Source organism: Littorina saxatilis, linkage group LG2 (assembly GCF_037325665.1).
Source record: "Littorina saxatilis isolate snail1 linkage group LG2, US_GU_Lsax_2.0, whole genome shotgun sequence".
In the NCBI taxonomy this organism is placed as follows: domain Eukaryota; kingdom Metazoa; phylum Mollusca; class Gastropoda; order Littorinimorpha; family Littorinidae; genus Littorina; species Littorina saxatilis.
The window spans coordinates 3,697,103-3,716,108 of record NC_090246.1 but is presented as its reverse complement, the minus strand read 5'-3'; the positions used below and the strand labels follow the sequence as shown (position 1 = coordinate 3,716,108).

The following is a 19,006-nucleotide window of genomic DNA, read 5'->3' as shown; positions in this document are numbered from 1 at the left end:
AAAAGTATGAGCTAAGTTATCTTTTAAAGGTCAAAAACAGAATCTTAAAACTGTCTAAATGACTATATTAAATTTTCAAAGAGCTTTCTGTTTGCATTCTGAATTTTGCATGTGAATGTCCCATTTCAAGGATCACCTTTTGGCACAGGCTCATATATATATATATATATATATATATATATTAGGCCAAAAAAAAAAAAAGGTCTGTTTACGGTAACATAGGCCAAAAAAATAGGGTCGGTAGGTCGGGATTTATTTTTTTTTTTAATTTTTTTTTTTCCAAAAAAAAACATATTTTTACGTTATTTTGCAAAAAACCCAAATTTTATTTATTTTTTTTTCCAAATGCCAAAAAAAGTCTAGGGTCGCGCGAAAAAAAATAGGGTCGGTCGGGTTACCGTAAACAGACTATTTTTTTTTGTTGGCCTTATATATATATATTTATGTATTATACGCAATTAATTATTAAGAGATCCAGGAATGGGTATAAGATAATTATCGATAGATTAAAACCCTTTCCGTTGATTGTGTTACTGTAAGCTACTGACTAATTGATAAAAATTTTTAATGTGCAAAGCAGATTTTAAAAACTCATTCTTCTGCGCCTAACGTGGCCCTCTCCCCCCTGCCATCTTCAGAATACAAGTGAATGCATTTCAACATAACATGTGTACACACAAGCCATGTTATTTTTGCAAGTTACAGACTAGACTTGGTGTCAATGACAGATTATGTATAGCATAGCCCTATTGATAGGCTATGTAGACACTTGAAATGAACAATGTGCCAAGTATAATCCCTTTTCAATACCCTGAAATGGCCTAAGGCTGTTGTAACTTGTATGCTTTAGATGACAACTTTTTATGAATACATTATTTATACATGACATTGTGAACTCTTGTGCTTAGGTCGTCTGGAGATGTTTTGCATTTTTACCCTTGTGTTGTAACTGTAAGGTGATGCACAGTTACCTGAGTGTGATCTCAGAGAGAGAGAGAGGGAAACTCAGAGAGAGAGAGAGAGAGAGGGAAACTCAGAGAGAGAGAGTGACAGAGAGAGAGAGAGAGAGAGAGAGAAACTCAGAGAGAGAGAGAGAGGGAATCTCTCTAAACTCAGAGAGAGAGAGAGGGAAACTCAGAGAGAGAGAGAGAGAGAGAGGGAATCTCTCTAAACTCAGAGAGAGAGAGAGAGGGAAACTCAGAGAGAGAGAGAGAGAGAGAGAGGGAGGGGGCCGGGAGGTTGAGAGAGAGTGGGAGTGAGCAATATTTGTTGTCGGTGTGTGTTTTGTAAACCCAGGCCATTCATGAACATAAAGATATCTGTTAGTGCAGTCTGTTTTGGAGTTTACCTTTCTCTGCTCTTGGTGTTGTGATAAGTTCAGCACCTGCATTTATTTTATGCTGTTTTGGCAAGCTGTTTTCCACTGCCTTTTTAGTTTTCCCTGCCACACAGGTAATACCAATAGACCTGGATCAGATGTCAATTTTTGCAGAAGTGTACATAACCAGGCCTCAAGGTCAGACCAACTTAATGAGTTTAACAGTAGGACCCTGCTTACTGGTTAGAAGCACCAGTCTGTATACCAATACCATTTCCTTTTCCTGCAATGGCATTGGCAGTGCTCTTGTACTAGCTCTTAGTCTTATAGTTATACATATCTCTACATTTCTTTTCTGTTTTTGGTTTTTGTCTTGTTTGTGTCTGTTATTTTTGTTTTTTGTCTATTATTTTTGTGTAATATATTTGCTTCAATTGTAAGTACCAATCCACTTGTGTTCTCAGTTTAGTAGGTAAGTCAGTGAGATGTCAGTCTTTGTTGACTTCGTGCCATCTGTTCGGTGTTGGAGGGTCAGTGAGTCAGGTACAGTGAACACTAGGTGACAGCCTGCAGACATCTGAGGCACCTTTCTTTCCTCTACCTGAGCCACCGCTATTGCCTAATTCCATACTGTTGCATTGTGCAATCATATCCCTAGGCTCCAGATTGAGTACAGCTGTTTGATACCGAATTTTTGTTTATGTACAGTTAATGTGTATGATGTGAATGGCACTGGCAGCCTAAGGAACTTCAAAGCCTGTTGTCATTTTATCTGTGCAAGCTACATGTGCATGCATATGTATATACATGGGTATTCATGTGCTAATGAAGCCATTTATACATGTATGTATGCAAGCATGTGTTGACACCAACACAGAGAGAGAGACACAACACAACACAACACTACACTACACTACACTACACTACACTAAGTTTACAACACAACACAACACAACACTACGCTGCACTACATTACACTACGCTGCACTACACTACACATGTCACCTCACCACACACACACACCCCACACACTCACACACACAACACAGAGAGTTGGAACAGCTCATATCATTGATGGCCGCAGGAGCGGTCATCTATTGGAATGCATTCGGAGAGGTGACATGTCTCGTTTTGTTACCGTTCTCACGAGATCAGTTACAGGTTTCTCTCTCTCTCTCTCTCTCTCTCTCTCTCTCTCTCTCTCTCTCTCTCTCTCTCTCTCTCTCTCTCTCTCTCTCTCTCTCTCTGTATGTATGTCTTTGTGTCTCCCTCTGAGTCTCTCCGCTTCTGTCTTTCTATGTCTGTCTCTGTCTATGTGTGTGTGTGTGTGTGTCTCTCTCTCTCTCGCTCTCTCTCTCTCTCATCCGACTCCTGGCACACCGGTCAAAGCAGAGGTTAAATTGAGTGCACGTGTACCTAGCAGGAGGGGGGTGATTCGGGTCAGAAGTGGGGTAAAGCACTTTGGTCTTCAGTCTTTGGGTTATAGCTTTCAGTGAAGAAGATGCCAACATGAAATTACACTATGCTCTAATATTTATTGTCCTTGTCTATCGGGCACGAAAAAGGGAAGCTACAATCGCCCCAGGCCATATACTCTTTGTTTCCTGAACCTGGACCATTGAGACGGTTACCTCATCATAGATCTGTTCATTCTTCAGTTTGTCGGTGTCAAAAGTTTTACCCCCATTCCACACAACCGTTCTTTGTCCCGTTCCCGTACCAACCAAGGACTGCTGCCACAACAATGTAGCGGGAACGGGACCTAGAACGGATGTGTGGAATGCGGGTATGACAACTCAGTGTGTGAGAGCGCTACCGTTGCGTTACCGTTGTTTTAAGTTCCTTTAGCGATCCAAGCGTTCCGTTACCGATGGGCTGAGGTTCCATTACCGTTCATTCTGATCGGGAGGGGAACGGCTAAAAATTTGAACATGCAGCCCAAACTCAGCCGTCCCTACCGTTCAAAGCAGTTCCGTTAACGATCAGTTACGTTCATTGCGGTTCTCTCCCGATCCCTCCCGTGCCCGCACCGTTCCTGGGTCGGTACGGGAACGGGACTTAGAACGGGGAAAGGGGGTATAAGACTCGATCACTTGGCTTATGGTGGAGACAGCTGGAAGATTTCTGGATATAATTGAAGAGGAGTAGTCTTCCTTTTAGAAAATGTGTACTCTGCCTTGCAGATTACAAATTTGTGCTGTCGGGGCTGGGTAAAGGGAGTGGAGGGTAAGGGGGTGGGGGTGGGTAAGCGAGGGGTAAGAGAGACGAAAGAGAAAACTGGACAGGGAAAAGTCACTGCCTGAAGTATTCAATAAAGCCACACACAAAAAAAGAAATTACCACATATGCAGGTTTTCAATTCATATTTTTGCAAAGTATCTGCACAAGCATGTGTGCCTCTGTGAGTATGTTCGTGGCTGCTTTCATGGGGTGCCTGTATCCTCAGGAATTTGAGGATTTCTTTTATCTCTCTTTTTCTGACACCGTTGATTTAACGTCATTTTTACAGGACAGTTTTTTTCCTTTCAGTTATAAGTTGTAGTAGTTTGACCTTATTGTTTTAGGACAAGTAGAGCTCGTTCACCAGTAGCAAAGACTCACTCAGTCCGTCAGTGTGCCTGAGTGTGTGTGATGGGCCGGGGGGGGGGGTGGGGGGTGGGGGGGGGGGGCTCTCCCGTGACCGGCCACCTGCAATGTACGGACAGGTTTGCACTGGCCCAAGGGTGTCCGTTCATGAGAGGGACTGCTGTAACAGCAAAACTAGTGTGAAACATAAGTAATCAATTTATCCACTTGACTATATTCACAACAGGGACCTATCACTCTTCTTTGCATGTTTTTATGCCTACGGATTTTCAAATACTCTGCAACACATGTAACCCAAATTCAACATGTGCCCGTACAATACCGCTTCTTTTATGAAAACATTGCTTCGGCCATGTTGATTTTAATCAACCAATTTTCTTGTACATTTAGCAGAGCACACATGGATTTGTGTGGTAATTTTTATTTTTATTTGAAGTGGCTGTACCCATGTCCTTGGTTGCAGGTATTGTGTCAGACAGTACAAGTACCGACATGTCCATGCTACTTCTACTGCACACAAGTTCTCTTTCGCAATGGTGAGTACTTAGCTGTTAGTATTCAGGTTGGGTCGATTGCTGTCCAGTTTTATTTGATGCAGTTGAACTCCCCTTTCAAGACTCCCTCCTTTTTAAGACCTGATTTTTAAAGTGTTTTTGAGATCTTAAAAGGGGGGTTCCGCTGTATATGCTGTGATATATCAAGTGAAAGTCTTTGTTTTACATGCAGATTGTGTGTCATGATGTCATTTTCAGGCTGTGTGTCCAGAAACAGCTGCTGTTCAGAACCTGTCTGTGTGAATTGCATGTGAATTGAAGTTTTGGATGATTATATATATATGATGCGAGGAAGATTATGTGATATTGTAGTTTAGGCTGACCTAATGTTGATCTATTGGGTTAGCCAGCGAAAACAAACTCAATGGTGTATTGATGTTTTCATGCTGTAATTTCTAGTTGGTACCTGAACCCATGCAATAAAACAACCACCACCATTCGTACCTGAGTGCACAAACACTCGATCGCACGTGCACTCTCTAGCTCTTTATATTTAGTCAAGTTTTGACTAAATATTTTAACATCGAGGGGGAATCGAAACGAGGGTCGTGGTGTATGTGCGTGCGTGTGTGTGTGTGTGTGTGTGTGTGTGTGTGTGTGTGTGTAGAGCGATTCAGACTAAACTACTGGACCGATCTTTATGAAATTTGACATGAGAGTTCCTGGGTATGAAATCCCCGAACGTTTTTTTCATTTTTTTGATAAATGTCTTTGATGACGTCATATCCGGCTTTTCGTGAAAGTTGAGGCGGCACTGTGACGCCCTCATTTTTCAACCAAATTGGTTGAAATTTTGGTCAAGTAATCTTCGACGAAGCCCGGGGTTCGGTATTGCATTTCAGCTTGGTGGCTTAAAAATTAATTAATGACTTTGGTCATTAAAAATCGGAAAATTGTAAAAAAAAAATAAAAATTTATAAAACGATCCAAATTTACGTTTATCTTATTCTCCATCATTTGCTGATTCCAAAAACATATAAATATGTTATATTCGGATTAAAAACAAGCTCTGAAAATTAAATATATAACAATTATTATCAAAATTAAATTGTCCAAATCAATTTAAAAACACTTTCATCTTATTCCTTGTCGGTTCCTAATTCCAAAAACATATAGATATGATATGTTTGGATTAAAAACACGCTCAGAAAGTTAAAACAAAGAGAGGTACAGAAAAGCGTGCTATCCTTCTTAGCGCAACTACTACCCCGCTCTTCTTGTCAATTTCACTGCCTTTGCCGTGAGCGGTGGACTGACGATGCTACGAGTATACGGTCTTGCTGAAAAATGGCAGCTACTTGACTAAATATTGTATTTTCGCCTTACGCGACTTGTTTTACATTTAGTCAAGTTTTGACTAAATGTTTTAACGTAGAGGGGGGAATCGAGACGAGGGTCGTGGTGTATGTGCGTGTGTGTGTGTGTGTGTGTAGAGCGATTCAGACTAAACTACTGGACCGATCTTTATGAAATTTGACATGAGAGTTCCTGGGTATGATATCCTCAGATGTTTTTTTCATTTTTTTGATAAATGTCTTTGATGACGTCATATCCGGCTTTTCGTGAAAGTTGAGGCGGCACTGTCACGCCCTCATTTTTCAACCAAACTGGTTGAAATTTTGGTCGGGTAATGTTCGACGAAGCCCGGACTTCGGTATTGCATTTCAGCGTGGTGGCTTAAAAATTAATTAATGACTTTGGTCATTAAAAATCTGAAAATTGTAAAAAAATTAAAAAAAAAGTTACAAAACCAAATAAATTTACGTTTATCTTATTCTCCATCATTTGCTGATTCCAAAAACATATAAATATGTTATATTCGGATTAAAAACAAGCTCTGAAAATTAAATATATAAAAATTATTATCAAAATTAAATTTTCCAAATCAATTTAAAAACACTTTCATCTTATTCCTTGTCGGTTCCTGATTCCAAAAACATATAGATATGATATGTTTGGATTAAAAACACGCTCAGAAAGTTAAAACGAAGAGAGGTACAGAAAAGCGTGCTATCCTTCCCAGCGCAACTACTACCCCGCTCTTCTTGTCAATTTCACTGCCTATGCCGTGAGCGGTGGACTACGAGTATACGGTCTTGCTGCGTTGCATTGCGTTCAGTTTCATTCTGTGAGTTCGACAGCTACTTGACTAAATGTTGTATTTTCGCCTTACGCGACTTGTTTTTTTTTCTCTCTCTCTCTCTCTCTCTCTCTCTCTCTCTCTCTCTAACGATCTGTTGTGTGTCCAAAAGTATGTAAACACACCGAGTAAACACACGCAGGAGCAGGTTATTGTGCACAGCTGTGAGCAACATTGTGATTCTCATTTCTCAAGAAAAAATAAACTTCCAATATCTGATAAAACGGAGAAAACATAACTGCAATCCCAGCGCACATACAATGGTTATTGCAATCTGCATGATTTCAGTATAAATGTACGATGTATGTTATTTTCCTGTCAGACCTGTTTTTGATGGATCTGGCATGCCTTGGTGTTGACACGAACAAGAAATAGACCAACCGTGTGGCAATGCTCTTACCCCCAGCCCCACTTTATTGATTGAGTTGGGGTCCCGACACACCGTCGCTCGTAATGTCTTTCGACACGCTCAACCTGTTGACCAGAGCACGGAGGGATCAGAATAATTCTCACTATTTCCAGCCCCACCCACCCCCCCCCCCCCCAGCCCCACCCCCTCCCCGACCCCTCCCCGGCCCTCACTTTCGTCCGTGCCCCCCACCCCCTTGCCTCTCTTCATTTCCCTTGTGCCGTCTACCATCCCCCCTCCCCTGCTGGCCCACCGCACCCCTCCCCAGTAATGCTTTCTTGTTTGATCATGTTTGTGTCAACGCAGACTAAGAAGTTGCGACTTCAGGTCCGGTTGCAGCGTAGATAGGTTTCTGATCGAGGGTTGACCGAGTTACTAATGACTAATGTTATTACTTTGTGTACTGATCAATACCGACTGGCATGAAAAAAACCTGCGTACAAACAGTGCTGGTGTATATATATGATTGTTAGAGGGAAGAAGGATGCACATTGCTAATTCTCCAAGCTACAGACGATAGGTTCGGCTGGAATGAGCATGCAAAGTAGCAAGATGTTCCAGCAGAGAAGGAGATTCGGATCTTCTGAAGACTCGTCGGATCGTCCAAAGTAGCAAGATATTCCAGCAGAGGAGGAGATTCGGATATTCAAAAGACTCGTTAGATCATATGCAAAGTAGCAAGATATTCCAGCAGAGGAGGAGATTCGGATATTCAAAAGACTCGTTAGTCATCCAAAGTAGCAAGATATTCCAGCAAGGAGGGAGATTCGGATCTTCTGAAGACTCGTTAGGTCTGTGCTTGAGGAACATGAATGGACATTTTGGAAGGATTTACGTGCAGTTCTTTGAACTTCTCCTAAACAGCGTGTTGTTGCTGCGTACGCACGCATGCACGCACGCACGCACGCACACACACACACACACACACACACACACACACACACACACACACACACACACACACACACACACACAATAACACACATACACTCTCACTCACACACACAAACACACACTGATACTACACAAGTTCTCTCATAAACCACAACAATAATATTGTGCATGGTTGGTTTGCATGTGGATAGGACACGACAATGTGCAGTGAAATTAATCAAGCACCACTGGGGATAACCGGCTATACAGTGGTAAGCTGGTGTACGGTGAGTAACACTCGATTCGGCCTGCATTTTCCCGTTTTACCACAAAGTTGTTGATTTCTGTCTGGATTAAAGGTGACCTACTGCATCTGCGATGACTAACTTTGTTTCGAAATGCATAATATGTTGAAGAAGGATTTGCGTTTTCTCGTATTTAAATGTTAAAACGAGAAATCGTGGTGACGAAGCACCGGAAATGGCTGCTCGGTGGGTTTCAAATGTAAAAATGCGCTTCTTTTTACAAAACCAGCTCGTATTCAGCTTCGGTACGGGAGTCTTAGTGACAAAGGAATCATACTTGATGCAAAGGAGTGCTATTGTCGGGTTGGAATCATTCGTTAGAGCGTGCAGGCGAGAGGCGGTCAAATATGCGAGATGATCGTACACCGGGTTGAAGACCGTCGCGAATGGGGCCGCAGACGCATAATGCGGTTTGATGCATAATTTTCTGTTTTACTAGACTTTTAGAACATTCTCAGTCTCTGTCTGTCTCTGTCTCTGTCTCTCTCTCTGTCTCTCTCTCTGTCTCTGTCTCTCTCTCTCAGCAGTCTCTCTCTGTACGTCACTGAATAGTCGTCGGTTGCTAAAATGCCCCCCCCCCCCCCTTTACCCCCTCCTCCCCCCTCCCGACTAACCTTCAATACATGTATAATGTTGAATAGGAGTGGCTGTCATCTGTTAGCCAGTCAGCAATACTTTGAGGGGGAAAGGAGGCATATGGTTAGGAGGTAGTCGTCCTTAGCGGATTATGACTTTATTCAGTCAACGAAGTCATTCGGCGCTCAGTGTTTTCTGGGTAAAAAGAAGAATAAGTGTTTCCCAATAATGCCGCGGAAAAATATGTAAACATTTGCTTTAGAAAACCTTTGCTGCGGAAAAAACTATGCTTCTGCGGATGATGACATTAATTCAAAAATGCTGCAGATAAACCGGTTTTTTTTACATCATTTCTGTGGGTTTTTTCGCAGGAAAACTGAAAAAGTGATAATATGTACGCTAAGGAAAATTACATCCTAATGGTTTGCCTAGTTTCCATCTGAAAGTAGTTTTTCCGCAACATAATGTTTACATGTTTTTTCCCCGGATTTATTGGGAATACTTGTTTCTTCCGAATAACCTGTGACAGTTTTTTTTTTTACTCAGAAAAACTAACGATCTTGTTAAGTAGCGTTTATATCCGCCGCCGCCCCCCCCCCCCCCCCCCCCCCCTCAGGATATAATAGCTTGCTCCACAGTGCCCCAATCAGAAGCGAGAATAATTTTTGAAGCAAATCGAAAACGAAGTGGACTACTGCGTCCGTCTATGCAAATTTGATAATGCTGCTGACAGGTAAGTGTGTTACCAGCGTAATTTTGCAACTTTGAACTTCCGACAACGAACTCATTCGGCGCTCCGAAAATTCTCGGTAATTTAGGACGAGTCCATCTCTCAACAGAGAGACAACTCAAGTGATAATGAGCAAGTATAAAAGGCCGCGGAAACAGAGACTACATATCCATCCTTTTCGGATTATGACTTCATTCAGCTATTCTGCGGAAAAACAGAAATACAGCAGAAAAACGGGTTTTCTGCAGCATTTCTGAATAATGTTATCATCCGCCGAAGCATCTTTTTCCGCAGCAAAACATTTTACTGCAGTAAAATTGAAATAAATAATGCTGCGGTAAAACGGTGCTGTCCTTTTATTGCAGAAAACCTTCTTACATTTTTTCCGCAGCATTTTGTACTAGCTCATGATAATATTGGATCACGTGAGTTCCCTCTATGTTGAGAGATGGACTCGTACAAAATTACCCGGAAAACACTAAGCGCCGAATGACTTCGTTGCCTGAAAAAAGTCATGATCCAGGACAACTACCTCCTAATCGTGTGCCTCCTTTCCCCCAAAGTACTGTGTATTGTTCTATGCTGGCTGGCTAACGGATGACAGCCACACCAATTCAACATTATATTGAAGGTAAAAGTGGGGGGGGGGGGGGGGGATTAGCAACCGACGACTATTCAGTGACGAAACAGTGAGAGACTGCTGAGAGAGAGAGACAGAGACAGAAAGACAGACAGACAGACAGACAGAGAGGCAGAGACAGAAAGAGGAAGTGAGAGAGAGAGAGAGTGTTCGAATATCTAGTTTAACAGAAAATTATGCATCAAACCGGATTTTGGGTCTGAGGCCCCATTCGCGACGGTCTTCAACCCGGTGTACGATCATCTCGCATATTTGACCGCCTCTCGCCTACACGCTCTAACGAATGATTCCAACCCGACAATAGCACTCCTTTGCATCAAGTATGATTCCTTTGTCACTAAGACTCCCGTACCGAAGCTGAATACGAGCTGGTTTTGTAAAAACAAGCGTATTTCTACATTTGAAACCCACCGAGCAGCCATTTCCGGTGCTTCGTCACCACGATTTCTCGTTTTAACATTTAAATACGGGAAAACGCAAATCCTTCTTCGACATATTATGCATTTCGAAACAAAGTTAGTCATCGCAGATGCAGTAGGTCACCTTTAATCTAGACAGAAATCAACAACTTTGTGGTAAAACTGGAAAATGCAGGCCGAATCGAGTGTTACTCACCGTACACCAGCTTACCACTGTATAGCCGGTTATCCCCCGTGAGCACCGTCACCCTCCACTGTCAAAGCGTCCAGCTGTGGCGCATCGTGTCTATGCAGTCACGCATGCATGCACTCATCTACAAAGTTACACACTCGCTCACAATCCGAGTGGCAATGGCGCACACACTCGGAGAAACACACGTTCGGGCAGACAGACAGAATTATACTTACACCGCATGCTGGCGAGCATGCTTACACATGTATACACGCACATACTCACGCACACATGCACGCACGCACGCACTCAAAGAGAGAGAGAGAGAGAGAGAGAGAGAGAGAGAGAGAGAGAGAGAGAGAGAGAGAGCGAGAGAGCGAGCGGGCAAATCGGATCCCTCCGCCTTAATCATAGGCTTGGTGGCTTTTCGTGCTACCTGCCACTTCAAAGATCATTGACCAGGACATCATCCCATGATCACTACGTTTTGGCTTGGACAGTGGGAGTGGTATGCGTTTCCCTAAACAGCCTGTTCGTGACTGTGAAAGTCACAAGAGTAAGGCACAAGTTGAATGACTGTTCGTGACTGTGAAAGTCACAAGAGTAAGGCACAAGTTGAATGACTTTTCCTTCTCACTCTGTCAAGTGCAAGAATAGACCTGTATTCATGCCATGTCGCAGTCTGCAATCGAGAATCAGATAACATGCCAGCCCGCTGAGAGGGAGATAAAGCGATACCGAAACAGAGCATGAACAGATCAAAGCAACTAGTGACCGCTGGATCGACGGAGAAAGAAACATCAACTTTTCTTTTTTTGATGAGAGAATCAACCTCGTGCATGCTCGCAAGAGAGGACGGAGGGGGGGGGGGGGGGGGAAGGAAGAAGGGGTTGGGGGTGGGGCTGAGTTGTACTTGATTGGCGGAGAGGTATTGATACAGAAACCTAACAACATGACAGATCTAAACAAAATAGAGGGGGAGGGGGGGGGGGGGCGGAAAATTCAACAAAATCTACAGATCTTACAAAGAGTAACACAAACGAACACAGGGGAAGATATGATGATGACAGTTGCATCGGAAACTGTTCAGTTCTGTAAGTCTCTGCTGGCATTAAAATAGATGTGGTACCGCCATGGCTTACCGGTGGTGTTCATGTTTCTCATCCTTTGATTTATTCCTGAGATTGTCCATGGGGCATAATATGTTCATGCCTTTACCCTCGAGTTGACGCTCAGACCCATCTGATAATCTCTAAAACTTGTGTTCTGCGTGATTGTGAGAGGTGACAGAGCAATACTGCAATGATGTTCATTCATTTTCCTTGAGTTCATGTTCAGGTGTCTAATACTTGTGTTTTGCATGATTGCTAGATCTATCTCTAAGTTCTGACACTTATGTTTTGCATGACTCCAAGAGGTTACAATGCAGTACCGGCGATGTTCAGGCCATTCATACCCTCGCGGCGAGAGAGTCCATAATTTACTTGTGATTTCTATGATTGCCAGAGGTGACAGTGCAGTACCGCAATAGCTTACCGATGATATTCATGCCTTTGCCCTCGAGTTCATGCTCAGACCTATATCTGATACTTGTGTTTTCCATGGTTGCCAGAGGTGAGTGCAGTGCCGCGATGGCCTACCGGTGGTGTCCTCTGCCAATGCTTGCCAGATTGCGAGATCTATATAATACTTGTGTTTTCCATGGTTGCAAGAGGTGACAGTGCAGTGCCGCGATGGCTTACCGGTGGTGTCTTCTGCTAGTACTTGTAATTGCATGATTGCGAGATCTATCTCTGATACTTGTGTTTTCCATGGTTGCCAGAGGTGAGTGCAGTGCTGCGATGGCCTACCGGTGGTGTCCGTGCCTTTACGCTCGTGTTGATGCTCAGACCTATCTCTAACACTTGTGATTTCCATGGTTGCCAGAGGTGTTCATGACTTTATCTTACCGATCGAGTTCGTCCACAGCAAAACCCTTATCGAAAACGTTTCTCATCCTGTGATTTGCAGTCCTCGGATGATCCATTGGGCAGATTGTGTTCATTCCTTTACCCTCGAGTTCATGCTCAGATCCATCTCTAAATCTAATTTTGTTTTGTTTTCTTTGATTGCCAAAGCTGTCTCTAATACAATGGACTTGTGTTTTCCATGGTTGCCAGAGGTGACAGTGCAGTACCGCGATGGCTTACCGGTGGTGTCCGTGCCTTTACCCTCGCGGCGAGAGAGCTGCGAGTTCACCCTCAAGCCCATCACGCACACGGTGGCCGACTTCCTCACCTTTATACAAGAGGAGGATGGAGGCATCGACAGGGTCTCCGTCTACAAGCCTGGTAAGTCGTCTGTCTGTTTGTCTGTCTGTCTGTCTCTCTGTCTGTCTGTCTGACCGTCTGTTTGTTTGTCTGTCTGTCTGTCTGTCTGTCTGTCTCTCTGAAGAGGATGGAGTCATCGACAGGGTCTCAATCTCAGTCTAAACGCCAACAATTAATATTTAAAAAATATTAATCTTTGTGTCTGTCTCTGCCTGCCTGTGTCTATGTATCTCTCTGTCTCTGTCTGTATTTCTGTATGTGTGTGTGTGTGTGTGTCTCTCTCTCTCTCTCTCTCTCTCTCTCTCTCTCTCTCTCTCTCTCTCTCTCTCTCTCTCTCTCTCTCTCTCTTTTAGGAGGAGGAGGGTTGAAGCATTGGCAGGGCCTCCGTTCATAAGTAGGTCATTTTCATATTCTGTCTGCGTGTATGTCTGTCTGTCTCTCTGAGGAGGTTGGAGGCATTACCAGGTTCTCTGTCTACAATCCTGGCAGGTTCATTTCATCAAGTGATGAAATTGGACTTGACAATGAATCAAAATACGTAGAAAGTTACAATGAGATTGGAGAAAGAAAGGGCCAGAGGGAACTATTTTCTTCTCAGATGAAAAACAAATTTAGAGAGAAAATGTGACAAAGAAAAGTCTCTCTCTCTGTTTCTCTCTCTGTTTCTCTCTCTCTGTCACCCCCACCACTCCCCTCTCTCTCTCTCTCTCTCTCTCTCTCTCTCTCTCGTTCTCTTTCGCTCTGTCTGTCTCTTTCTCTGTCTGTCTGTCTGTCTGTCTGTCTCTGTCTCTGTCTCTCTCTCTCTCTCTCTCTCTCTCTCTCTCTCTCTCTCTCTCTGTTACACGCCTTATTTTCGTTACACGCCTTATTTTTGTTAATTGTAATTTCCCCCTTCTTTGCTCTTGGCATGCCCTCTGCCCCGAGCTGCATCCGTGAAGTTTTTTTTGATGCGTATTTTGATTTATTTTCTTGTACATCGCGTTCTTCTCTCCTCATATTCTGTGGGTTGTGTGTGTGTGTCCGTTTTTGTTGTTTTTGACCTTTCCTTCCTCATGGTTGTTACTCCTTCTTTTTCTTCTCCTGCGTTTATTTTATCTGCCTGAATGGTAATCCTCTTTGTTACAATTGCTTCTTTTGTGGCCTGCCTGCAATATCCTGTTCTTGATGCGAGTGTTAGAATGTCCATCAGGGTGAAAATAAAGCACGGATTCTTCCGAGGGATATGTTAGTGGGTTCTTTTTGTTTTGCATTTCCTTGCTATTGGCTGTCTTTTCATCCCCAAACGAGGATGTGAGCTTGGCCAGCAAATTCCATCTCTCTGTCTCTCTCTGTTTTTTCTCTGTGTGTGTGTGTCTTTCTCTCTCACCCTGTCTCTCTTCGCGCAACACACGCGCGCGCACACTCCAGATTCACACCCCGTTATAAACACGAAAGACAGACAGACGCACCACACACGCACGCACGCTTGCACGCACGCACGCACGCACGCACGCGCACACACACACACACACACACACATACACACACACACACACACACACGCTTATACTTAACTGCCCTCGAGTAGCGGTGTAAACGGCCATTAAAAAGTTCATCTCGGCAGAGGCAAAGCAGCCGACTATTTTTTTTACGCATTGAAACATTTTAGACCTTTGTAATAGTGCGATCAATTTGCTTGCTCAGCCAAGCGGAACGGCAACGCGATTCTGTCAGTGGTAGGGATATTGAATAATGTGAAGTCAAAAATACATTGATTTTTACCTGTACCAGCTGCAAGCCTGTTAGCCCAAGTGTTCCGTACTGACTGCAATTTAGTACAAATATCATTTTTAGTAGCGGCCAAGATTTAGTCAGTCAACCTTGTTGTAAATTGAGCGCAAGTTCATTGACGTTCCCATACTCAGGCACTAGGTCAGTTAGTAGTTGTTTGAAAATATGTACAGTGGAGTCCGGGTACAACGAATCTCAAGGGAGATACATTTTAGTTCGCTATAAACTTATATCAGTAATTCGCTGTAGAGTTTTCAACCCTAAATGGCCTCAAGACAAGTTTTCCCAATCACCTTCAAATGATCGTCCCATCGATCTTTCCTTGGAGAGTACAATCTCTGCATGTTTTCAACAGCTTCATAATATAATCCATAGAGAGAGGCAAACTAACAGCGGGAGGTGCATGAAAAGCGTCAGTTTTCACGATAAAACTTTGACTCGCTCATTCACGGCACTCCGGACTGTCCACAGTGTTGAGCAATTTAGGAAACTTCACTGCCTGAGGAGAGTACTATTGATTCAAACGAACGCGTGGTTCTATATCGCGTCACTCGGTCACGGATCGGAAAAAACAAAAAAACAGTTCCAGATTTCGAAACCATGTTCGTCAGCCATTGTTTTTAGCAAGACAGACTACATGTGCACGAGTTTCGCTGACGTACATAGCAAAATGTCATGACGTCACCACAACTTTCGGTTTTGGTTCGATCTGTTCCGTGCACCTCCCGCTGTTAGTTTGTTATTCGCTCATCACGCGATGTGCACTTGTGTTTGTGTATTTTTGTGTATTTTTGTCTTTGGAGACAATTATTGACATCAGTTCGTTGTAGCCTTGTGACTTTTAGAGACAAAACGGCTCTGGGGCGATGAAAACGTGTTTGTTAAAAGAGGGGTTCGTTATGCAAATGAGTTCAAAAGGTTCGATGTAGCCGGAAAGTAACAAGTAAGAAATAGAAGGCTGTCTGCCGGGAAATCAATGGCAGTTTGTTAAAAGAGGGATTTCGTTATACCCAGGTTTGTTATAGCTGGACTCCACTGTATAGTTCTAATTGTTTTGGCTAACTTGATTGAAAATATGTATATAGGTCTAATTGGGCTGGTTAAGGCCTCTTCGTGCGGCTGACCGACCAGGGGTCAGAACAATGCATAGGTCAAGGAAGTATGTAATAATTATAATGTCCCGAAGACCGAGGCCTAGAGCGACACTGCAAGTTATAGCAAATGAGACATGTTCTTGAAGTTGAACATAACGTCCATGTCGGCGACAATGTTTTATTCGATCAGTGGTGTTGCAAGGTGAACAGGAGTTAGAGAAAAATGAGAATTGTGCTCAACTGGATTGTATAAAATACAAACTTGTCATTAAGTCGTTGATTGTAGCTGTGTCCGCTGCTAGCACCATTCTAACTACAAACATGTAGGTCAGGGGCAACATTGAAGAGGACTTGAAATCAGAAATGTGCTGAACTTTATCGTATTAACTGCAGATGTTCTATGTTAGCGGCAAAGCTTTATTGTATCTACCTACTTATCGAACACCCTGGAAAAACTACACCTTGAAGCTTTACGTATTATAATTGGTGGTGTGCGGAGAACTAGTCATGGTAAGATTTACAAAGAAAGCGGATTTTGTTGTCTAAAGGAACGCCGAAGACAACATAAATTGATTTTATATCATAAAATGGTTCATGGTAAATGTCCCCTATATTTAGTTGACCTTTTGCCCCCACTAGTTTCATCCTTAAGGCCAAAAAAAAAAAATAGGTCTGTTTACGGTAACCCGACCGACCCTATTTTTTTCGCGCGACCCTAGACTTTTTTTTGGCATTTGGGGAGAAAAAAGAAAAAAAAATCTTTTGGTTTTTTTTGCAAAATAACGTAAAAATATGGTTTTTTGGAAGAAAAAAAAAAATTTCCCGACCTACCGACCCTATTTTTTTGGCCTATGTTACCGTAAACAGACCTTTTTTTTTGTGGCCTAAATCCTTATCACAGAAGACGACCACTTGACAGATTTGTACCAGCTCACAGGACAGAAATCTTCCGAACATCCTTCGTTCCTTCGACTACAATTTTATGGAATGATCTGCCTGATGTGGTTAAAACCACAAACTCAATTAGCGAGTTTAAGCATTATTTACAAAGTCCTCATCATCATGTGCCAGTTTATTATTATTTTGGAAAAAGACAGGTAGAAATACAACACAGTAGAATGCGTTTGAACATGAGTAACCTTAATTCCGATTTATGCAAACGCCATTTAAAAGATAACCCACAGTGTGCGTGCGGTAACCGGAACGAAACAGCTGAACATTACTTGTTATACTGCACGTTGTTTGAAAATGCTCGTATGTCCACAATTAACTCACTGCCTGCCAATTTTAGACACGTGGAAACATTATTAAGAGGCAGCGAGCAACATTCATTTCGCATAAATACATTGATTTTCGAGTCGGTCCAATCCTTTATTGCTGAATCTGGTCGACTAACTTGAAGGATTAGCCCACGTACTGGTATTGTGTATGTTTGTGTGCAGGAGAACGTAAACCCGCCTCTCAGTGTTGTTGCATCAATTACATATTTTTAACATAAGTAATAATTATCATTGAGTTTTTGTTTTTGTTTTGCTGTTCTCTTTTGTGTGTGTGTGTGTGGTTGTTTTCTTCCATACATTCGTAACGAACTATGCTGCCCTCTCCATGAAAATGTACATTTATCTGAACTTACTTATTGCATGTCTCAGCACCGATGTTCTCGTCCCACGCGCTTCATTCATAGTCTCAACTTATTTTTTTCTTTCTTTTTTTCTTTTCTTTTTTTTCTTTTATTAATTTGTTTTTCTCTGTAAATCCTCCTGTTTTGATTAAGTTCCCCATACCCCCCTCCTACATTTTGTTCTTCTGGTTAATAATTGTGTTGTCCACCATCATACCCCCCGCGGGTTAGGGGGAGTCCCATAATGGTTGGGACCAGAAAGAATTTACCCGATGCTCCCCAGCATGTCGTAAGAGGCGACTAACAGGTTCTGTTTCTCCTTTTACCCTTGTTAAGTGTTTCTTGTATAGAATATAGTCAATGTTTGTAAAGATTTTAGTCAAGCAGTATGTAAGAAATGTTACGTGTTTTGTACTGGAAACTTGCATTCTCCCAGTAAGGTCATATATTGTACTACGTTGCAAGCCCCTGGAGCAATTTTTTGATTAGTGCTTTTGTGAACAAGAAACAATTAACAAGTGGCTCTATCCCATCTCCCCCTTTCCCCTATCCCATCTCCCCCCTTCCCCCGTCGCGATATATATAACCTTGAACGGTTGAAAACGACGTTAAACACCAAATAAAGAAAGAAAGAAAGCATTGTTATGGTCACGTCAAATAAGCATCTGCTTGAGTTCGTGTCCTAGCTGCATTTTTGTCAATTGTTTCATGTCATGTATTTTGAAGAAGACTTACAGAAAATGAAAAGTGTGCGGAACTCTTTCGCATTGACTAAAATCCTTTATGTTGGAGACAAAGCTGTCATTCAATCACTCAGGTTGTGAATTGAAGAAAACAGGCAGAATATGAGAAATGTGCTGAACTTTATGAATTTGTAAAAACTTATGAAATAAAAAAATTATTGATGTTTTGCTGTGCGGCTTGGCTGATCTGTACCGTAGTAACTTCCATATCTGCGGGCGACAGTGCTTTATTCGATCAGCCAGGGTAAACTTAACCGCAGTTTATATAGAAAAAGAGAAGTACGTGTGCCGAACAGTATCGTATGTCAGTGACAAGGCTTTATTTGATCTGCCAGGTTGTCAATTTAAAAGAGCCCACAGAAGATGAGTTATCTCAGTGCTGGACTTGATCGTACTAACTACAGTCGCCAGGTGGAACAGAAGTCATTTCAAATGAGAAATGTGCTGTTTCATAAAATACAAAGTACAAAGCCATGAAGTCATTGATTTTTAGCTGTGCATGCTGCTTGGCTGAACACTCTGCCCTAACCACAATTAAACTCCTGTTTCTGCTACAAAGCCTTATTTAATCAACCACGTTGTGCATTAATGAGGACTAAACAGAAAATTAAAATTGTTCTGCTGCTATAGATAAGAAAGACTGATGTATGTTTAAGCTTGCTCTCTTTGTTCGGCAGCATGCGTGTACCGGTGACAACCTCATGGCCTTACTCAATGTCTTTGTTCGGCAGCATGCGTGTACCTGTG

General features: G+C 42.5%; 1 protein-coding gene across 2 annotated transcripts in view; it reads left to right on the top strand.

Moving 5' to 3' along the window:
- The window catches only part of LOC138958029 (calcium uniporter protein, mitochondrial-like), a 127,913-nt gene that overhangs the window by 1,776 nt on the left and 107,131 nt on the right, over window positions 1-19,006 (top strand). For both annotated transcript variants that reach the window (XR_011453270.1, XM_070329060.1), the window contains exons 2-3: window positions 4,368-4,440; window positions 12,882-13,052. Coding sequence is in view for 1 of the 2 variants with exons in the window: in XM_070329060.1 (XP_070185161.1) it covers window positions 4,368-4,440; window positions 12,882-13,052 (244 nt within the window). In the remaining variant the exon portion in view is untranslated. The remainder of the gene's footprint in view (window positions 1-4,367; window positions 4,441-12,881; window positions 13,053-19,006) is intronic.